Source organism: Eptesicus fuscus, chromosome 14 (genome assembly GCF_027574615.1).
Source record: "Eptesicus fuscus isolate TK198812 chromosome 14, DD_ASM_mEF_20220401, whole genome shotgun sequence".
Lineage (NCBI taxonomy): Eukaryota > Metazoa > Chordata > Mammalia > Chiroptera > Vespertilionidae > Eptesicus > Eptesicus fuscus.
Window position 1 is genome coordinate 29,276,116 of NC_072486.1, and position 23,230 is coordinate 29,299,345.

The following is a 23,230-nucleotide window of genomic DNA, read 5'->3' on the forward strand; positions in this document are numbered from 1 at the left end:
GCCAACATTGTATGTTCCACAGAAAATAACACCACTAATGAAAAATAAAGTAAAGGCTTTGTCACAGAAAGAACGAAACAGAAGCAAAAGGGAAAACATATAAGAGATATCAGTGAAATGGGCTCTAAATTTTCAGCACTGCCTGTAAGATGCTGGTGGAACTACTGGTGGTGATGGGATGGAGAAGCTTGGTTGAGATTTGAGAAAGGTTTCCTAAAAGAAGAAAACAGTGGGAAAATTCACTTTCTGTTTCTACAGAGGAAGTACAAACAAATATAAATAGACATTGGGAGAAGAAAAGGATACAAAAAGTGTGAATGCTCCAAAACATTTCTTAGTAACTATCTTTTATCTTTACTAGAGTTGAGACAAATGAAGATTTTTGCTCAGTTACAAATACCGGACATAATTTACTTCAAATCACTAATTACAACTTTATCTTTTAATTTTTTTTTCCTTTTGGGAGGGATTACTTTCATAAAATCAAAGTCATTCCATAAATACTCACCGACTGTTTGCTCCTTCTCCAGCCACAAACCGTTTCTGAGGGTATTTGTCTTTAAGTTGTTTTAAAGTCATTTTTTTGGTGGCTACAACCCAGACGTCACCACCTTTTCCACCTTCTCCACCTAAGCGAGGGTAACCCATTCCACCACTTCCTCCCCTGGCGAAGAGTCTTAGGTTATCAATGAATTTTCCATACTTAAAAAGAGAAGGAGAAAGAGAACATTTGTACACCAAATGTGCTTACCAATAAGAACTCCTTTCTAGTTCTTTGTTGCCACTAAAATGCCTGAAAAAGTAAAAAAGGGCTTCCTGGATGCAAAATTTAAAGTCTTTTCTCAGTTCATCTCCTGTCTGACCTCCTCTTCCCATTTAACTCTTAAAACCTTTATTCCCCCCCCCCCCGCCCCCAATTATGAACTGTTGTCCCACCTATCCTCAAGGTCTCTGACACCGGTCCACTTTTCAAACTAGACTGGTGATTTCAGCCTGTACCAGTAACTATTACCTAGGTGAGACATTCTCTATGTCTATTGGACATCACCAAGATGTAAGCTTAATAGTCTAGAGCAACTGAGAACAAGATCTGTATTTAACTTATATTAGAGACCCCTCAAATATGTAACTTGTTCCTGGGTATTGAAAGGGTAAGTCATCTCAAATACATGTTACTATGACAGAACCAAGCTTTTCCTTACGTGAAGTCTGTTCCTCCGATGTTTTCAAATAATGGAAACATAGTTTACTACTCATGGAGACTACATGTGAGAATCTTTGATTATACCTGCTTCTTTTCCTAAAGCCCTAGCTCTTTCCTTCCGGGTACAAACTGCTCTAGTACCTTAACCGTTACATCAGCTCCTAACTGGTCTATCAGTGTTTAGTCATTCCTTCCTCAACCCATCCTGCATCTTACTGACTAAGCTATTTTTCCAAAAATGGATCTCTAAGCTTGTTTCTCCCTTATCCAAAAACTATTCAAGGGTTTTTGTGTGTCTGTATATGTTTTGCTGTTTATGAAGTAAAGTCTACAATTCTCAGTACTGCCCTAGGCAGTTTTGCTCAGTGGATAGAGCGTCAGCCTGTGGACTGAAGGGTCCCAGGTTTGATTCCGATCAAGGGCACATGCCGGGGTTGTGGGTTCAATCCCCAGTGTGGGGTGTGCAGGAGGCAGCCAATCAATGATTCTCAATAAAAATATATTAAAATCCATAAAAATATATTAAAAAACAAAATAAAATGCTCAGTACTATATTCAAAACTCTTAGCCTACCTTCAGTTCATTTCCATTCGTTCAACCCCTCCTATCTTCTTCCTCTTTTGCTCTGTACTACTAGTTATACTTTCACATCTCCATGCCACTCTGCTCATGCTTCTCTACTTCTGTCATTTGTTCTTTTCTACCGTAAACCCACCTGAATGCCATTTTCTGATGTCTTCCTTAATTCCTTTAATCAACACTTATCAACTTTGCCCACCTCTTAGTCATTTGATTATACCTCTATTGGTATTAGTACACTTTCTGAAATCTTATACAGCATGTAGTATTTACTTCTGTTTCCCTGACTAAATCAAGACGTTCTTGCAGGTAAAGAGCCTATGTATTAACTCTCAGACTATCAAGATTCCTTACAGAGTAATTTCTTAAATTAATCATCTTCACATCTTTAGTCATCTAGAGTAGTTGCAAGTATCGAAAACATCTGTAAACCTTTTGCAAAATACATATACTCCGCTGACCTTTCTGATATACTCTGGAGGAGGGGAGGGGAGGCTACGTCAAGCCAGGACATCTAGCAAAAGCTCTCTTGGTGATGCCGATGCAGTTCAGACCTGAGATTGCGGTGCACAGGTCATAGCAAAGAATCAAAGTTCAGGGACTCATTTAAGTATGCAAATGTATTCATAAAACAAAGTGTTGTAAGAGAATAAGGTGGGAGAAATATATAAAAGATAAACTTGAGGGCCAACCAGAGCATTTTTCTCTGGACGTGAACTTATGCTGTGGTTCTGGGGAGGCTAGATCAGAAATGCATCACCTGTAGGTGAAGAATTAGATTCCAATTGCAAACGACACTGATTGGAAGTGACTTTTCATGGCAGTAAGGTTACACAAGTTAATAACCGATCCACAACAAAATGCAGTAGTTCGTGCATTTTTACTGCTTTAGATTGAACATATTCAGAGACTTAGAACCCAAAGTTAAAAGAAATGCCTCAATCTCATCGTTAGTAATAAGGTAATGCTCAAACTACAATCCTGGCTAGTTTCAAAAAACATTACCAGTAAGGCTCTCAAGGAAGCTTTTAAATTTGAAGCAACTTTACATTTTTTACAGTTTGATTTTAAAACCGACACTACACAAAAACTGACCTAAATTTCTTGCAAGAAGGCAAGCCTATTAATACATATTTTCATTTCTCTCTCTCTCCCTTCCTCTCTGATAAGAATGTACCTAGCACTGATGAACAGTCGTCTTTAGAAAGCTCTTAAGAACAATGCACTGAAGATAAAATGTATATGTAAACGGCCTAGGACTACGAATACTATTTCTTAACAGGAAAATACACGATTTGAGCCAAAAGCAAAAGCCAAACCTACACTCCACGTATACGGTATTGCATGTCTAAAAGCAGGCATATGCCCCAGCTCTTCATCCCACGTCACACAATTCCCCAGAAGACTCTCATACCCTGTCCCCAAACAACCGTCCTAACCGAGCCGGGCAGACACCCCCCCCGCCTCCCCCCCCGCAGGCCACCCCGAGAGAAGAAGACGGAAGAAAAAAGCAGGAGAGAGACCCCCAAATAGAAAGAGGGGGTTGGAAGAGGACGACCAGAGCCCCCAGGTGGGGCTAGAAGCACCCGGCCCTGGGCCGTCAGGCGGAGGGGCACCTGTCACGCACCTTCCTGAACAAGGCGCAACCGCAGTGCACCATCACTGCGACCCGCCAGCACTCGCTCCCGCAGAACGTGTCGGCGCTGAATCACCGCGCAGCCTTTCTACGTCATTGCCGGGCGCAGACAGTGTTTCTCCGCAGGCTCCGCGGGAAAGCCGCATGCGCCGTCAGCTGCACCTGCACAGGGATAGGCGCATGCGCGGTGTGGTGCGCCCTGCGGAAAGGTGGGCGGTGTTATGGTTTATGGGAAAGCAGCGCGGAGCTGTTAGACAGGGTCAGCCCGGCCGTGTGGCTCAGTGGTTGAGCCTCGGCCCATGAACCTGGAGGTCAGGTTCATTTCCTGGTCAGAGCACAGGCCCTGGTTGCGGGTTTCATCCCCAGTAGGGGTGTGCAGGATGTAGAACAATGATTCTCATCATTGATGTTTGTGTCTCTCTATCCCTCTCCCTTCCTCTCTCTAAAATTAAAAAAAAAGAGTATGTTTTTAAAAAGATATTTCCTTATGAAAGATATATATTGTATGATGTTAAACTGTCAACAGACGAAAATGAAAATTGTCAAACCTGATTCTCTTCTTTGTAGATCATCTAAATTGATTTTGTGTCTTCTTACCCTGTCAATTAAGTCCCCACTTTTTGTCTATCATGCTTTGGTTCAGCTTGTCCATAACTAGGTTAGAAACAGCAAAAGTAAAGTCTGTCATCAATTTCACACCCCTCTCTCTGGTGCCCATTAATTTCCTAGAAGTGACGGGATCTTCCCCTCCACACCAAAAACTCATTTCCCAGGGCCCTCAAGGGAACCCCTACTGCGGTCTTCCTTAAGCATCTTCAGTTTCCTCTTTCTTTACTCTCATATCAAAACTTACCCAGCCCCTACTTTATTTTGAGGACATTAGCAAGGACTATAATTTTTGTTATGAACATTATAGGTTAGCAAGCAGTAATCATTAAATTGGATTAGCTAGTACTTAACAAAATGCTTCCTCTGCATTTCCTCTTCCAGAGCCACCTCAAAGACAAAACGTTGAAATAATAGGTGTCTTTTTTAGTATTCAGAACCTCCCTTTTATGCGTCCCCCTTCTCTTCTTTATAATTACTTCTTCTTACTATAGGTACTAAGTACCTCCTTGCCTTTTTCTGATAGTGCCCACTGAAACGGAATCTCAGGCATGGATTTGATACCTGTATTTTACTAGCTAGCATGATTTTTAAGTCAGTGTGTTAATTCTCTCAGAGCATTTACTTTTTTATTTTTTATATCTACTAAAAAAATGTCAAGCTATGTTGTAGGAGATCCTTCAGTGTAGGAAATATGTGGAAACAGAGGAGGCTTCTTGGTATCACTAATAGAATATCACAGCTGATTTTGCTTCTATAAGACTCATTCTAACATAATTATTTTATTGATTCTATAACCTAATTGTCATCAAGCTTCACTAGCTTTCATATACAAAGGAAATAATATAACCCAAAGCTCTTCTTCACTGTAATCCTTTATCCATACTGATCTCCAGAGATGGTTTCCCCTCCTTAAATAACAAATTTGGTCATATCACTGTATTCAAGACCCCTTATGGTCTCAGAATGACTGCTGTAGTTCTAGCCATCATATCCATGTTCCAGTTGGGAACATTTCTGAAGTTGCTTTCTTGGAAGTTCTGTTCTCATATCTTCTTGCCACCTTAATGTTGAAAAGTTTTTTTTAAAAGCTGGATACATTGCCATCTCTAACTATTTAGCTAACAACGTCTTATCCCTATAACCTAACAGGATCCATCTGGCTCAGGCCTTGGACTCAGTATATGTTCTCTGAATATTTATTAATTAATTAATTTATTCTTAAGAAAGACAGTAGCTGGATTGCTAACTCCTATGACATATGAATCACCTGAAGTGGGGCATAGAGTTATTCTCACTCATTAGCCTTATAATCCCCAAAAGTAACATCAAATATTCTTTTCGTTTCATGCTATTCAAAATATTGTTACTCTGAGAACCATTATAAATTGGGGTCTTACACTGTACAATTAAATCAAGTGGATTGAACAAATGAGAGCTATATACCAGGTAAGCTCTTCATCTCTCTAAATTAAAATGTAGCATTGTCAAAGTGAGGGCCTCAGGCCATATAATTTTTGTCCTGAAATAAAACCTATGTAAAGAAAAAAGAAGTGGCTTTATCTCATTGTCTTCTTCCTAAGGAGTTATGGTTTGTTCATTCATCCATTCATATAACAATCACTGAGTAACTAATTTATCTCACACACACAGCTAGGTGCTAGAAAACTGCCATGATTTTTAGAATTATTAAGCAAGAATAATAAAGCAGAATAGTGGTGCTAATGAAAGAAAGAAGCAAATTTTAATATTGCTGATACCAGAATTCAGTGAGTGGATAAAACTTATTCCTAAAGAACATGAATTTACTTTGCTCTTAATGTATCCTGTTTTTTATAGAAAGGGTATCATTGAAGGGTTACTTTTATAGAAATATTTATAGCAATCCTAAGAATTAGTTGAATCATGTTTGTAAGACCCACATTATCAACCACTTGTACAAGAGGAATAAAAATATCTTAAATTGCTATACTATGAGTCATTGATTGTTTTCTTTTTTAATATACTTTCTTTTAATCATCTACAGGTATAAGAATGGCAGTGAAATTGTCAGGAAGCCCTTTGATAATGATGCTTCCTGCTTGTTCAAAACAAGAGTGTTCATGCAGCAGGAAAGTCAATAATATGCTCAGGATTCTCATGTATCTAAGCCATTTTCTTTGTTGCTTGTTACTGATACTTCATAAAGCAATAGCCATTTAGAGTAAAATAGAATTCTTAGATTTTTAAAGAATAATTCAAAATAAGAAAATGAATGTTTATATCAGCACATTCATGTACAGTTTGTCTTTAATACTGCCACATCATAAAGTAGCCAGCTGGAATATTCTTCTCTAGAAAGAAGCATTGGCAGGCTGCAGTCATTATGCAGGGGTAAGACAGTGTGTTCTCTCAGCAGGATTCTTGGAGGCCCCTGCACACCTAAATGGGCATGAAGAAGGGATCAGGCAACCCCTACTCCTGAGGTCCTGCCCATTGGAGCTGGAGGACCTCAGCAGTCCAATAATTTTGTGATCATTTCTGTAAAAAATATGAATCTGGGTCTGACATCTTACTTTAGGATGAAGCATTTACTTCCTCTTGATATGTTGGCTATAACTTGTCATTCAATGTTCTGAGCTATTTCCTTTTGGGGAAATATGAAATTTGGGACTGGAATTGAAATTGAGTAAAACATGCTCACATTATTTTCTATTCTTTTGGTTTCTCTGCATAATCCTAAACTCTTGTCATTTCTCTTCTTAATTTTAGTTATGGGCAGTTGGAGAAGGTATTAAAATAATTAAAATAAACAACTTTTCTATTATAATAACTGATATGTATTTGTTATCATATCAAATTTTAACATTTTATATTTATTTATTTGGGGATGATTTTCCCACCTCTTTTATCCTTGTTTTAAAATCCCTTCTGAAATGTAAAGGAAGTATTAATCCTTCCAGTAAACCTCTATGAGCCAATCTTGGACTGTGAGAATTGCTCTCATTAGTTTCAAATTTGGACTTCTCTTCACCTACTGTGTAAACTTTCTCCCCAGTAGTTAGGAATGATTGTGTCTCTTTATTAAAGAAATCATCTCTCAAATGAAACTTTATCTTAGAAAACATGTTAATATTGTAATCTTGCCATGTAAGACTTCTGACAGAAAATTCTCTCATAGATACCATTTATCAAAGAAAAGTGGTATCTTATTAGCTGATGAACACTTTGTTAAAAAAGATGAGATCTATGATGTATAGAAATTACAGTTCACATAGAAGAAAAACCAATAATGACACCAGTTTTGCATTACTTCCTTCTAAGATATTAAAGTGTTGCAACAAGAAAGCAAATATTTTTTTTATAAAATATTACTGTAAGGATAGATATAAAAGACTGTAGCAGAATTAGATAGTACACAAAATTGAATAATCTCAACCCATTTTATTTATTTGGGCACATAGAAATTGCCACTGAATCAAAACTATGATCTATCCAGCCCCGCATTTTACTACTAATAGTAGCCCAAGTTTATTTTAATAACCCTGGTATGTTAGTGCTGGTCATAATATCTAAGAATTTTACACAGATTTGTTGGATGATTGGTACCAGAAAGTTGAGTTTATTGAGTTATTTTGCCCCATCACATGCATGAGTGCAAGTGTGTGTGTATGTGTGTGTGTTTATTGACATTCTGGCTCACCTTGTTCACCCTGTTCACATGGAGCAGCACCCAAACTACAGCTTCTCTAGCTCCCACAAAATGTCTTCCTTTAGCTTTCCAATTCCTTGGCCAGTTAGAGTGTATAGCAAGACAGTAAAAAAATACACACAACTTTTTCTGCAGTTAGCCTGCCTATCAACATAATAAAGGCCATATATGACAAACTTACAGCCAACATCATACTCAATGGTCAAAAACTAAAACCATTTTCCCTAAGAACAGGAGCAAGACAGAGATGCCTGCTTTCACCACTCTTATTCAACACTAGAGGCCCAGTGCATGAATTCGTGCATGGGTGGGGTCCCTTGGCCTGGCTGGCAATCTGGGCCAATCGGGGGAGGTTGGCTATGGGAGCACACTGACCACCAGGGGGCAGCTCCTGCATTGAGCATCTGCCCCCTGGTGGTTAGTGCACATCATAGTGACTGGTAGACGGGTCGTTCGGTCAACCAGTCATAGTGGTCACTTAGGCTTTTATGTATATAGATAGTACTGGAAGTCTTAGCCACAGAGATCAGACAAGAAGGAAAAAAATGAAAGACATCCAAATTGTAAAGGAGGAAGTAAAACTCTCATTCACAGATGACATGGATATTTTTTAAGTTATTTTTTTAAATATATCTTTATTGATTACAGAGAGGAAGGGAGAGGGAAAGAGAAATAGAAACTTCAATGATGAGAGAGAAACATTGATTGGTTGCCTCCTGCAAGTCCCCCACTGGGGATCAAGCTCGAAACCTAGGCATGTGCCCTTGACCAGAATCGAACCTGGGACCCTTCAGTCCGCAGGCTGACGCTTTATCCACTGAGCCAAACCAGCTAGGGCTGACATGGATATTGTACATAGAAAACCCTAAAGACTCCACCAAAACACTGCTAGATTTAATCATTGAATTTGGCAAAGTAGCAGGATACACAATTAACATCCAGAAATCTATGGCACTTTTATACACCAATAATGAACTCAGAAAAAGAAACTTAAAAAAAAAAAATCCCAAATACCATTGCAATAAAGAAAAGAAAAGATATCTGGAGTAAACTTAACCAAGCAGCTAAAAGACCCATACTTGGAAAACTCTAGGACATTGAAAAAGGAAATAGAGGAAGATACAAACAAGTGGAAGCATATACAGTGCTCATGGATTGGAAGAATTAACATAATTAAAATGTCCATACTACCCAAAGCAGATTCAATGCAAACCCTATTAAAATATCAGTGGCATAGTTCACAGATCTAAAACAAATATTCCAGAAATTTATATGGAAACAAAATAGACCCTGAATAGCCTCAGCAATCTTGAGAAAGAAGAACAAAGTTTGAGGGATCACAATACCGTTGAAACTATACTACAAAGCCATTGTAAGAAAAACAGCCTGGTACTAGAATAAGAACAGGCATGTAGACCAATGGAACAGAACCAAGACCTCAGAAATTGACCCACACCTTTATGGTCAATTAACATTTGACAAAGGAGGCAAGAGCATACAATGGAGTAAAGATAGTCTCTTCAACAAATGGTGTTGGGCAAATTGGACAGGTACATACAAAAAAAAAAAAAAAAAAGGAAATGACCACCAACTTACACCATACACAAGAATAAACTCAAAATGAATAAAAGATTTAAATGTAAGTCACAAAACCATAAAATCTCAGAAGAAAACATAGACAGTAAAATTTCAGATATCCTATGTAGCAGTATCTTCACTGATACATCTTCTAGGGAAAGAGAAACAAAGGAAAAAATAAACAAATGGGACTACATCAAACTAAAAAGCTTCGGCATAGCAAAAGAAACCACCAACAAAATGAAAAGGAAACCCACTGTATGGGAGAACATATTTGCCAATGATATATCTGATAAGGGGTTAATTTCCAAAATATACAAAGAACTCATACAACTCAACACCAGGAAGACAAACAATCCAATTTAGAAATGGGCAAAGGACCTGAATAGACACTTCTCCAAAGAGGTTGTACAGATGGCCAATAGATATGAAAAAAATGCTCAACATCACTGATCATCAGAGAGATGCAAATTAAAACAATAATGAGATACTACCTCACACCTGCCAGAATGGCTACTATCAATAAATCAGCAAACAAATGCTGACTACGATATGGAGAAAAGGGTGCCCTAGTACAATGCAGATTGGTGCAGTCACTGTGGTAAACAGTATGGAGTTTCCTCAAAACGTTTAAAATGGGCCCTGGCCATTGTGGCTTAGTGATTAGAGTGTCAGCCTGTGCGCCAAAGGGTCACCGGGTTCAATTCCAGGTCAACAGCAGGTACCTGGGTTGTAGATTTAATCCCCTGCTGATGTGTCTCTCTCACATCAATGTTTCTCTCTCTCTTCCCTTCCCTCCCTCTCTTTCCCCCCTCTCTAAAAACCAATGGAAAAATATATACTTGGGTGAGGATTAACAAAAAAAAGAAAAAAAAATTTAAATTATTTTTTAAAAATTTTAAATGGAACTGCCATTTGACCCAGCAACCCCACTTCTGGGAATATATCCTAAGAATCTCAAAACACCAATCAGAAAGGATATATACACCACTATGTTCATAGCAGCATTATTTAAAATAACTAATATCTGGAAACAGCCCACGTGCCCACTGGTAGGTAAGTAGATAAAAAAAAGCCATGGTACATTTACACAATGGAATACTATGCAGCTGTCAAATCAAAGAGTGCTTACCTTTTGAGACAACATGGATGGACCTGGAGATGATTATGCTAAGTGAAATAACAGTTAGAAAAAGACAAATATCACATGATCTCACTCATATGTGGAATCTAATGAACAAAATAAACTGATGAACAAACAGGTCCAGAGACGTGGATGTGTAGAACAGAATAAGGTGGTTGGAGGGGACCTGGGAAGCGATTAATCAAAGAACATATATGCATAACTTATGGACACTGACAAGACTGTGGGGAAGGCCTGGGGTGGGGTGGGAACTAGGTGGAGGGGGGCAAAGGGAGGTAAAATGGGGGATGTCTGCAATACTGTCAACAATAAATAAAAAAACCACTAAAAATGCAAACAGTATAATGATGTTTATGTTTAAACATCATTAGAATAATGATGTTTATGCACTTTCTATGTTTTAGCTAAACTCAAGATAACGATAAACTAAACCTAAGACAAACTTTTATTTCTTACTTTTCTTAAAAAGTGACAACAAAATATTTTATACCCATGGTCCTTTTGGGTAGGAGTAAGAGATCAATTATCTTTTTTTCAGCTTCTCTCCTGAATTTTTCTTTCTCTCCTATCGCAGAGACAGTATTTTGTTTATCATTGTCTCCTGTGTTCCTGAAAAAATAAATAATGTCTTCTTTCCCTTCAGTTAGTCAGCAGCCAAGGACTGCTTGTTTTCTCTGCGGGGTACTTATTTGTTTCATCTTAGTTTCCTGCTCTTTCCCCCCCAAGGTCATTGAATCACACTTTGATAAATACATTCTTATTAAGGTTTACTAGAGGCAAATGCAATCGTAGATGTTTTAAATTAAGGTCTTTCATTATAATGAGTCAGAAAGTCAATGAACTGAACATTTTTTCTTTTGTAGATATTCAGCATTATTAGTCAGTCAGCATGTCCCTGCTCTGTGTGGAGTACTCTTGTGAATTCCGTGTGGTGTGGTGAGGGCAGTATTTCCTGCAGAAGCATGCTGCATAACGGAGAAGTGGGATACACACAAGTAGAACAGAACTGCAACTAAGTGACTGGAAGGCAGGAAGCATGGGGACAAATGAATAGCCCACTGCCTGACTAACCCAGGAAATCTTGGGTGTGTCTTGCAGAAAGCTGATAAAACTTCCTAAGTGAAGAGAATTATCATGAATATGAAGTAGAAATCAGCTAAAAATCTCGAGTGCCCATTGTATTGTATGTCAGTCATTAAAAAAACACACAAAAAACCATGAACTAAAGATAGTATTTTTATAAATTCATAGGGAAGATCACAGGTTCTCATGGGAAAAAGACAACATATGTAGATGACAAATACAAATAAGTGCGTAGTAATGTAGTGAAAATGAACACCTAATTGCAGAAGTAAGGCTAAATTAAGTGGAAGGGACTCTGAAATGAGGTCAGGGGAGAAAGGGAGAATGCTCTCTGATATAACTCAGAGGTGAAGTCTAGGGACAATGGGAACAGGATGATCATGATAGGATAGGGATGACTATATTGCTTCTGGTGAAGATGATTTTTTAAAAAGCATTCCATTGCATGTATCAATCACATTTTCTTTTAAAATTACCTTTATTGGGGTAACATTGGTTAGTACCATTATATAAGTTTTAGGTATATAAGTCTGTAATACATCATCTGTATATTGCAGTGTGCTCATCATCCAAAGTCTAGTCCAGTGATGGCGAACCTATGACACGTGTGTCAGCACTGACACGCGTAGCCATTTCTGACACGCGGCCGCTAAGGCGGCCGCATGCCGAGGATGAAACATTTGCTGCTCCTGAGGATGAAACATTTGCGACTAGAGTCTTGGAGTTAGTTTTTTCCTCAAAGTGACACACTACCCGAGTTATGCTCAGTTTTTTGGCGAAGTTTGACACACCAAGCTCAAAAGGTTGCCCATCACTGGTCTAGTCACTTCCCCTCTGATAACCATCATACTTGTCTTATCTATGAGTTTGTTGTGTTTGTTGCTTTCTGATTTATATTCCACATATGAGTGAAATCATATGGCTATCATTTTTCATCAGACTTATTTAACTTAGCATGAAATCCTCAAGATCCATCCATGTTGTTGCAAATAGCAATATTTCACCATTTTTTAAGACTGAGTAGTTTCTATTGTATGTATGTACCACATCCATCGAGGGACACTTAGGTTGTTTCCATGTCTTGGCTATTGTGAATAGTGCTGCAATGAATATAAGGAGTACATATATCTTTACAAATAAGTGTTATAGGTAGTAAGATAGACATGAGCAGAGCAAAGAAGATGGGCCAGATACAGAAACTCACCAGGGCAGAAAGCCCTGGATGCCTAGCAACGGGCAAAACTGGGAAAACAAGACTCCCCTCCCCCTGGCCCCAGGGTAACCTTTCCTCCCATGGAAAATTGCTGGTCATGCGGCTTGGACCCCATGACTTTTCATATGGCTACTCATGTGGTTTAGACCCCCCTGACCTTTTCCTCCCTAAAGATAACATATAGGCCTCAGTTGTATTTCAGCTCCAGGTCCAGAAAAACAGCAAAACCAGACCAGTGACTCCATGGCTGACCTCAGGGCCAGCTGCATTAACTCATGACCCCCTGCCCTGGCCCTGACCAATCAGTGGATACCAGGACCCTGAAAGAGCACCCCTGGAAATCTGATGAATATTCTATTGAGACCCTCCCCTGAGAGCTCCCCTGAGATTTCCACCTGCAAGAGAGAGAGAAATATGCTCAGGATGAAGGTCCCAGGGGAGCACGCACAGGCCATCCCTTCCCCCTTCTTCCCTCTAAGGAACCCCAGGAGGCTTCCAACCAGGGGAGCAATGGGCAGCAGCAGCTCATCCCAGGTTCACCCCCAGAACCTGTCTCCAAGGCCCCCTTTCTCTGACTTCTCAGTGAGCCAAAGCAGCCCAATCTAGGCTCTCCTGTTACTTCTTCTGTGCTAAGCCCTTCCTTGTTTCACTGTCCTGAGTATATTTTTGCTGCCACCAATAAATTCTTACTTTGCTACACTTCGTTTCTTGATTCAAATCTTTCCTTCAAGAAGACAAGAACTGAGGTCTTGTCGTTTGGCCTGTAACATAAGCATTTTCAATTTTTTAGGGGTAATTGCCCAGAAGAGGGATGGCTGGGTCAGGTGGTAACTATATTGTTTAAAATATGTTTTTATTGATTTCAGAGAGAAGAAGGGAGAGGGAGGGAGAGAGATAAAAAACATCAATGATGAAAGGGAATCATCAATCAGCTGCCTCCTGCATAACCCCCATTGGGGATTGAGCTGCAACCCTGGCATGTGACCTCCTGGTTCATGGGTCCACGCTCAACCACTGAGCCACATCGGCCAAGCCTATTGTTCATTTTTTGAGGAACCTCCATACTGTTTTCCATAGTGGCTGCACCAATTTACATTCCCACCAGCAGTGTATGATGGTTCCCTTTACTCCACATCCTCTCCAACACTTATTTCTTGTCTTACTGATAATAGCCATTGTAACAGGTGTGAGTGAGAAGGTATCTTATTGTGGCAAAAAGAAGGTGCAGGGGTGAGACTCAAATGCACACCATACCTTTAAAAATAGTTATGGTAAACTCATGTAGAAGTTTAGATTTAACAGTTGGTCAAGTTAATTAATCCATCTAATTTATTATTATATCCCAAACAAAACCTATCCTAAGCAAATGTTTCCCCAGCCAAGCATTTTTTAAATTAAAACCACCTTAAATACACCATGAACGAAAAACTACAGCCAACCAAATGGGAGAAGGTATTTCTAAGTGCTAGCTTTGACAAGGAGCTAATACCCAAAGCAGTAAAGTAAAATACATAAAGAACTCCTACAGCTCAGCAACTTTTGGGAACGTTTTCTCTGGCTAGAACAGGGCGTGGAGGCTGCAAGGTAGAGGGAGGAGACAGCTTGGGTATGTAGACTACTGCCATGGGGTTCTTTTCCAGGAGGGAAAGGAAAAATAAAGTAATATCGGAGAAGGAGGAAGACCCGAGCCGCTGTGATTTGCGGAAACTCGGACAGAGGAGAGGCGGAACGGAGGCGCCGGCGCAGGCGCTGGCCCCCGGGATCTCGGGGCTGGGAAGGTGGGCAAGGGGCGGGCGGGGCCTCCGGGACGCCCCCTCACTCTGTCCCTAGAAAAGGAGCTCGTTCCTGGCTGTGGGCTGAGTCCGGAGCCCCGCGGCAGCAGAGCACCACGGCACCGCTTTTGGAGACCCAGAGCCTCCCGGCCCGGCGCGTGGTGCGGCGGACAGTTCAGCTGGTGAGCTCGGGGCGCCGGGCGAGCGCTAGCAGACCGGCTTCCCGCCTTTCGCCTGCCCCAGGGGTGCGTCCAGCTGGACAGGGGGTGAGGGCTTGCAGGGCTGGGGTTCCTCCCGGGAGAGTTGAGACCTGTTGTCCCTCGGAGGCAGGAGCCGCACGCGTTCCCCTGGCGAGTGCAGCGCACGCAGGACACCGCGCCAGGACGCGCGCTGGGACGCGGACGAGAGGCACCCCCTTCCTGCGGGGAGCCCTGCTGCGTCCAGGTGACCCCACCCGGGAGGAGGGCGTGGTCAAGGGAGCGTTGCCGGAGAGTCGCGGGGGAAAATTATCTCCTAATACCCAGCCCCTCCCTTTTAGATCTTCATAAAGTGGCCACTGTCACTGATCTGTACAAATTCCGACGTTGTGAAACGACCTTAAGAACCTGAATTCGTTTCATTTGCTTTGTCTCTTCATCCTTTTTTTGGGAGGGGTGGAGGGGGGTCGGGGGGCAAACGGTGGTATACAGGGGAAGGAGGTGAGTCCTGCCTTCTAGATCTGTCTGCACAGCTGCGCTCCTCCACCCTGGCTGTCAAGCTTGTGTCAGGGGGCGTTTCCAGTGCCAGCCTGAGATGGTAGTTCTGTGGCACTTCAAAGCCAGTTTCAGTCCTTGACTTCCACCGAGGTGTTTCAGGCTGATTTACCGAGCTATCAGTTGGCAGGGAAACTTGTGCAAAGAGCCCTTAGAAATGCCAAGATTTTGCTGAGTATCGTTGGCCCTGCTCCATGCCATATTGGCTTGTATCGCCTTTATTGTCTTCATGCTGCAGGGATGGATGTTAATCGCCATCCAGCTCCGGAACAACCTGGGAGAGGCCAGGGACCCTCCGGACCCTCCATGCATAACAAATATTTTTCAATGAGTAAAAAGGAAAGAACATTTCAATATCAGTAACTCTGAAACTTAAAACAGTGCTTGAGTGTCCTATACCATTTGGGTAAACTTTTCCTTCATGGTTACACATATAACAGGCTGCATTTCGATCCACTTAGTTGAAATGTGTGTGGTCAAAGTCTTGGCTAGGGAGACAGGAGACCCTGAGCCCTTACAGAGCCGTATCCCTGAGAATGTTTCCAATCTGTAAAATGCTTTTTGAGGTTTCTTCCAGCTCTAATAATAAAACGTATCTATGGCATCTTCATAAACATGTGTTGGATTTCAGTGGCTCCTGAAGACTGTTTATTAGAATGTTGGTAAACAAGTTGTAATTGTAATATCCTTTCCAAGGATGGTCTGTGAGTCCTCAACTTAGAAGAAAGCCAACAAGTACATAGTAGGCCAATTTAGCTGGATCAAAAACGAATATGTATTATTTAGAATTTTTTTTTAGATTTAAAGAGATCATTAATTTGATAATTTTCTTTTAAAGTTAGCATTATATCTTCTCTCTCACTCTCTCTCTCTTTTCTGTACAGAATATGGACTTTGCCACAAGAAGGTGGTTCTGCCTACCACTGGGGTGCATGGTGCTGATCAATCTGATTAATGCCGACTTTGAATTTCAAAAGGGAGTGCTTGCCAGCGCCAGCCCCGGGATCACCGAAGACATTGACCTCCAGTGCTGGAATGCTTGCTCTTTGACTTTGATAGCTTTCAGGGAACTCAAGATAGAGTACAATGTGGATGCTTTCTGGAATTTCATGTTGTTCTTGCAAAAATTCCAGCGGCCTAGATATTACAACGTCTTCTTAAGCATAGCTCAGGATTTCTGGAACATGTATGTAGACTGCTTGCTTTCAAGATCTCATGGAATGGGCAGAAGACAGGTGATGCCTCCTAAGTATAATTTTCCACAGAAGATAACAGGAGGTAATTTAAATGTGTATTTAAGAGAACAACAGTTTAGTTTTCTTAAAAATTCAGTACTTAATCATTTTGATTTTTCAAGTTTATCCAACAAACTTGTCATATTTTTTCCTCATATGATCAGCTTCGATTTCCATTTTTTACTGATTTTATATTATGTAGAAACCTCAGGAGCTCTGACATATAAATACTTGATTTTATATGACCTTGGAATACACTTTGATAGATCATTAGAATTATTATCTTACTAGTAGCCCTGTGCACGAATCCGTGCACCAGTAGGTTGCTGCCACCCTCCTGTAGCTCCCCGCGCCTCTCCCCTCATAGCTTGCTGCCCTTCCCCCTCCTGTAGCTCTCTGCCTCCCACTTGTAGTTCGCTGCCCCACCCTCCTGCTCCTGCAGATCCGTGATCCAGTCGTTAAGCCTCAGGGCTTAACGGATAATTGGCATATTCCTCTCTTATTATATAGGATTTCCCCCCATATATATAGTTCATAAGAAAGTCATTTAACACTGTAATTATTCATATTTCATTTGTTGAAATTGTTAGACATTGGACATTGTAAATTAATTTTTTTAATAGAATTGTTTAAAAGTATGGAATCTTAAGAGTCATATTAGAATAACTATTCACAATTTCTCCTCTGTAACCTTGTAGGACTGGATTTTACCAAACGTGAATTTTACATTTGAGAGAGAACATGGAAAATATCTCCAGCAAGAGGACACCAACCTGAAAGTTTAACTCTGTCAGTATTAATGAGGTCAAGTATTTCCTGCAGTATTTATCAAAATTGTTATTCCTAATTATTTAATATTGATGGTTGTATTTTTGTTGATGTGTGTAATTGCTTTGTGGCCATTGATGGTCATTTCCATCTTTTCAGGTGATTTGTTTCTTACTTACAAGGCATCTTTATAAAGCATCTTTTAAAAATTCCACTTAAAATGCAAATGTAACATTTTTTTATACAACACTTAATGGAGTAAAATTGTAATCAATTTTATAAGGTATCTTATACATAACTTTGATTTTAAAATTGTGCCAAACTAATGCTAGTATTGTCCTAAAAATATTTAATTTTGATGTAGTGTTCTGTGTGGCTTTGATATGTGCATTTCATCACCGAGCCATCTTATGTATTAAAATATGTTGTATTTTCTTGTTTTTGTTATCTTCATTTTTAAAAAGGAATAACAAAACAATAAAGATTTAAAAAAATAAAATACAAAGGAATAACAAACAGAAAGGCAGTAAGAAACTTTATTTTAGTAAAGTGCAGATTGATGGGATTTGGGTCTTTAGGTGTTAGCTCAGTCATTTTTTATATTTCCTATTTATATCTCACATCTTATTCCAAAAATTATCTGAAGCTTTAAAGAAATATACCAAATAGTAGGGCAACATGAAGTAGATGAGGAAATTGGGATGATGGGTAATGAAGACAGGAAACTAATAATATGCAGTTTTAGTTTAGATCAACACATTAAAATGTATGTCATAAAAACCTATACCTTTTCAAAATGACAATGCGGAACCATCTCACACCTGTCAGAATGGCTATCATCAACAAATCAACAAACGACAAGTGTTGACGAGGATGCAGAGAAAAAGGAACCCTCCTGCACTGCTGGTGGGAATGCAGACTGGTGTAGCCACTGTGGAGAACAGTATGGAGTTTCCTCAAAAAACTGAAAATGGAACTCCCATTTGACCCAGTAATCCCACTCCTAGGGATATATCCTAAGAAACTAGAAACACCAATCAGAAAGGATATATGCACCCCTATGTTCATAGCAGCACAATTCACCATATCTAAGATTTGGAAACAGCCTAGGTGCCCGTCAGCAGATGACTGGATCAGAAAACTATGCTACATCTACACAATGGAATACTATGCTGCCATAAAAAAGAAGGAGTTCTTACCATTTGCAGCAACCTGGATGAAATTGGAGAACATTATGCTAAGTGAAATAAGCCAGTCAATGAAAGAAAAATACCACATGATCTCACTCATTTGTGGATAACAGAGAACATTATAATCTGATGAACAAAAAGATAGATACAGAGACAGTAAAGCATCAAACAGAAGGTCAAATTATAGCGGGAAGGTTAGGGAGAGGTGGGGGAGATAAGAGATCAACTGAAGAACTTGTATGCATGCATATTAGCATAACCAATGGACACAAAACACTAGGGGGTGAGGGCATGTATGGGAGTGGGGCCAATGGTAAGATATGTACACATACAATACCTTAATAAAAAAATAGAAAAACAAAAAGAATGAGTGTATGCACAAAACACACACACACACACAAAAACACCACAACATAAAAACCCTATACCTTTGATAAAGGGTAGCTGTAAATGTGGCCTGAGTTTTCTACTTTTCTAAGTGAAGAGGGATCAAGAGCTGTTTCAAGATTCACAATGCTGATAAGAAAAACCAAGCAATATGTTTGTGAGAAGCCCAGCTTTTCCTAGGTCACTGAGCCAATAGAAATCTGTCCCATAGGGTTTCATAATGGCTGCCAGTGTACAGCACTGCTTTCAAATATCATGACAATGAAAGATTCCCCTTAATGCAGGCTGATGCCGGCACACCCAAGTGCAATAAATATAAGCAACGTTAAAAGCAGCAAAAATAATACTGAACAAGTATGCAGCTCTCTGATGGTTTGACTTGATCAAAGAATAAACTTTGAAGTAAGTGAGGGGAACTGACATTCTTCGAGTCATGGACCACTCTGAAAATCTGATAAAGCCATAGACCCTTTACCTGATGTTGTATATACACACACTCATCATTTTGTGTATAATTTCAGTGTACATGTGTGTGTATGCCCATAAACCCCAGGTTAAGAACCACTAATATTAAAGAATGAATGGACTGCATAGCTTTCAGGTATCTTTTACAAATATTATTTCATAAACTGAGTTTTATATAACTGGTTGCAAAGAATATGAAGTCATAAGTCTAATAAATTCCTAGATTAAAAATATTTTTTCTTAAGAAAGGTGGATCCTTAAGCTAAGAAAATCAACTGGTTGGAGGGGAGGGCTAACGTTCTCTTATAAAAATGACCAGACAGATATCCAAGAAGATGCCTAATTCATATTCTGAAGGTAGAGGCACAAGGTCATGGTTTTTCTTAGAAAACAATTCTCTTTTATAACCCATGGGCAAATGCTTGAAGCCAAAAATTCAATGCTATACAGCAAGACAACATAATTTTATTTATTTATTTGCTTACTTACGTACTAGAAGCCCAGTCACAGTACAGAGGAATAACAAATTGTAGCACTTCGGAAGGGGCTGGCCAGATACATAAAGTCTGGAAGGATTAAATAAGAATGATTAAAGAAACTGGATAATTTACCTGAAAAGACTTAGGTTCTTTAGTTTTGTCCTGTGATATAAAATGTACCAGATGAACAAAAGTTATTTGCCTAATTATTCACTGGTTTTCACCCAATATAGGCAGTCACTGGCTAACAGAGTTTAACCATGGAATGAGCTCCCTCATATGGTAAAAATCTCATTACTGAAGGGTGTTGAAGCCACTTTCATCGGTGCTCACTAAACTCCATCCATTTTAATCTTTTGACTTTTCTCCCCCACTTAGTTTGCTAAGGTTTCAGTTTGAGCACTTGAATCCTTGTCTCAACTGACTCATGGAAGGAAATATACTGCCCACCTTTTAGTTAGGCTGCCTAGGCGAGGCAGTACATGCCTAGGACTTGGGAGTGGTGTGGGAGCACAGGATGTGAAGAGAGACAGAGACTTACAGAGTCAGTGACTTTGTGAGACAGACAGACTGATTCACTCACTCACTGAGGGTGGCTGGAATTGTAATAGGCAAACTTGGGTGCAGTCTGTCTATGTGTCAGGATTAAGTCCAAGTGTCAGGATTAAGCAACATTCCTACCCCCCACCCACCTACATTTATTCACCTGCTAAATGGATACTAGGTAATCACCTGCCCTATTTTACCTCTTCTCTTCTTGATAGGTAAGACATACACTGAGTGGCCAGATTATTATGATCTCTGAATGCATAATAATCTGGCCACTCAGTGTATATCCCATATAATAAAAGGCTAATACGCAAATTGCCCCCTTGACCAGGAGTTCGACCAGCAGGCAGGCCGGCCAACCACCCATGTCCCCTCCCCCTGGCCAGGCTGGCCGGACCCCACCCATGCATGAATTCATGTACCAGGCCTTCAATACACACACACACACACACACACACACACTGAATGGCCAGATTATTATGCGTTCAGAGATCATAATAATCTGGCCACTCAGTGTACATGGCAGATGTCCCTGAGTATTTGGGTTATAGTCAGTCCTAATCAATCTGGCTATCAAGTCATATTACAGACAAAAATGATATTCAATCAAGAGGTACTGATTCTAGTTCTACACATGCTTTATTCATATAATAGCATTTATGCCTCATCATTTTAGAGGAAGCCTATCACTGTTATGGGCCTAGTGGGGTGTTGGAGCCTAATGGGTGATTATTTCTTATCTGACAATGAACGTAGATTCTATGCATGTCTTCCCAACTCTGAATTTAGTAGCATCATGCTGGTAGCTTGGAATTGGTCATAGTGGAGTGCAAATTGGCAAACACTACAAATGAGGGCCCCCGCCCCCATGAAGAGCTGAGTGTACCCTATGGGCCTAGAATCTAGACAAATTCCAGTATGTCTTCCTGTCTAAGAAAACGGGTTATTTTATCTCCCAGCCCTGGTCATAAACTCAACTTTGTGGTTTCCTGGGTGGAATGGGGTTTGATGAGAATGGAGATAGGCTATGGAAACCTCATAATGGCACACAGACACACATACTACTCTACATTCAGCATTAAGGCATCTACCTCCTATTCTTGGGCAAGATACCTCCACCACAAAGGAAAGAAAACACTTTCCCCCTCCCCTTCCCCCTTCCCCACTAAAGAAGAGAAGTAGCATAGAGTTTGCTTTGCATGTTTATATATGAAAAGAAAACCATCTGTTTCTTTATTTTTATTGTTTACCTCATGACTAACATTTGCTTTTTATAACAGAGATAACTTATTTTACTTTGACCAACATATTTGTTGCTAATGTTTTTGTGCCTGGTATTTATATATACTCATGATAGTAATATCCTGAGTTCCTACTCCACTCCATCCATTTGCTTTGGGTGAGGCTGGCAGACTTCTGGCTCTCGGAGTAGGCAGACTCAGATCTGGCCAAAGTCATGGTGAATGGCTCAGGAATGGGCAGGCAGCCAGTCAGGGGCCCCAAGATGCAGAGGCAGTTGCAGGACTGTTGAGAGACAGGCATGCACTTTTCTATACTGGACATGAACTGAGAGAACATAATCCAGGAGCTGCTAGAGAAGGAGAAGATCCTACCCCCAGAGTTTCGGTCCTTAGATCCAACAATGCCAGTAGTCTTAATGATTCCTAATTTTGATAGCTACAGAGTCTATCCATGTTTCCCCCCCCCCCCCTTATTTGGGGACTTAAATCAGGTGGAATAGTTCATATGCAACCAAAAGAGTCTTAACTGATATAATGTTTCACAAATTCAGTTGAAAGAATTAGTAATCTTTCCAAAAAAATTGTTGACCACCCTTCTGATGCTATGTGTTGATATTTTCAATAAAAATAAATTCTATGTGCCTGTTTTTTTTATAGTATTTTACTAAAATATTTCTTCTAAAATATTTGTTTTACATTTGTATATAAAGACATATTTAACTAAAAATTACATGCAGAATTTATCTCAAAAAGTCTATAGAGCATTTTATGTAGGAACATTCTTTGGATCATCCGCAGGTTTTACTGCTTTCACCCTCTGTAAGGCTCCTCCTCGAACAGGAAGTTTTTTAAGAGCAATATCAGTATCAGCCAGAGGTCCTCCCACCAATCGGGCAGGAGTGCTCTCCACTGCTACTACCCGTCCAGAGAGCACCTACAAAAGCAAAAGGTAAATAGCTAAGAGTCCATTTAGAAAATATTTCAGTAGGAGAAACACTCATTCATCCTTTAGCTTATTTGGGAAACAACACAAAACAGACATAAAAGTAACTGGGAGGCAGCATGACCTATTGGAGAGATAAGGGCTTCAGAGCCAGGCAAATGGGCATGAATTCTATTTCTACTGCTTATTAGCTTTGCAATCAGGGCCAACTTATGTCTAGAAGAGGACATCAGGAACACTGGGTTATGGCATGAATCTATTTGCCAGGCAAAGGAGGCACTGCACATTTTCTGACAAAGAGATGGAGAGCTATCATCTGACCAGTGCTTGCAGCAGTTCCGTGGGAATCCTGGAGGGCTGGGTCTAGTCTAAACCAGCCCTGGGTGAGAGTGGAGGTACCTTAAAGACAAACATGCCTTCACCATATGAAAGTTGAACAGCAAAAAGAAAAAATATGAAACAAATCTCATGGAAATAACACTGTGGGAACTAAATTAGATATCTACTAAGAAAAGTAACGGAGAAAAAAAATCTTACCGTTGTGTTAAGGCCTTTAATATCTGTCTGGTGAAATATTGCATTTGGTGGTCGTTCACCATATCTAGTGGATTCGATAGCTTTTTCCTGAAGTTTTTTTGCTTTCTGAAGATTTTTAAATTAGAAAGAAAATAACCTTACTATTAAAGCATTAACTATGATCTTTACAATGAAGCAT

The 23,230-nt window shown here is 40.0% G+C and overlaps 3 protein-coding genes across 6 annotated transcripts in view; 1 reads left to right on the forward strand and 2 right to left on the reverse strand.

Moving 5' to 3' along the window:
- GTPBP10 (GTP binding protein 10) overlaps positions 1–3,506 on the reverse strand; it is a 30,453-nt gene extending 26,947 nt beyond the window's left edge. The window contains exons 1-2 of one of the 3 annotated variants that reach the window (XM_008149258.3): positions 3,411–3,506; positions 509–702 (exon numbers count right to left, since the gene is read on the reverse strand). In XM_008149258.3, coding sequence (XP_008147480.2) covers positions 509–702; positions 3,411–3,443 — 227 coding nt within the window. In that variant the 5' untranslated portion in view covers positions 3,444–3,506. Of the gene's footprint in view, positions 1–508; positions 703–2,244; positions 2,361–3,399 lie in introns of those variants that run through there. The other 2 variants (XM_054726400.1, XM_028157470.2) reach the window with 2 other exon arrangements.
- An 11,143-nt stretch (positions 3,507–14,649) lies between these two features.
- Positions 14,650–17,595, forward strand: FAM237B (family with sequence similarity 237 member B). Its single transcript, XM_028154020.2, has 3 exons — positions 14,650–14,688; positions 16,143–16,536; positions 17,192–17,595. Exons 2-3 carry the CDS (start codon positions 16,146–16,148, stop codon positions 17,224–17,226), a joined length of 426 nt encoding a protein of 141 aa, XP_028009821.2. The 5' UTR covers positions 14,650–14,688; positions 16,143–16,145; the 3' UTR covers positions 17,227–17,595.
- Positions 17,596–21,551: 3,956 nt separating this feature from the next.
- The window catches only part of CFAP69 (cilia and flagella associated protein 69), a 58,845-nt gene continuing 57,166 nt past the window's right edge, over positions 21,552–23,230 (reverse strand). For both annotated transcript variants that reach the window (XM_054726455.1, XM_008149272.3), the window contains 2 exons: positions 23,053–23,157; positions 21,552–22,506 (listed from right to left, as the gene is read on the reverse strand). In XM_054726455.1, coding sequence (XP_054582430.1) covers positions 22,339–22,506; positions 23,053–23,157 — 273 coding nt within the window. In that variant the 3' untranslated portion in view covers positions 21,552–22,338. The remainder of the gene's footprint in view (positions 22,507–23,052; positions 23,158–23,230) is intronic.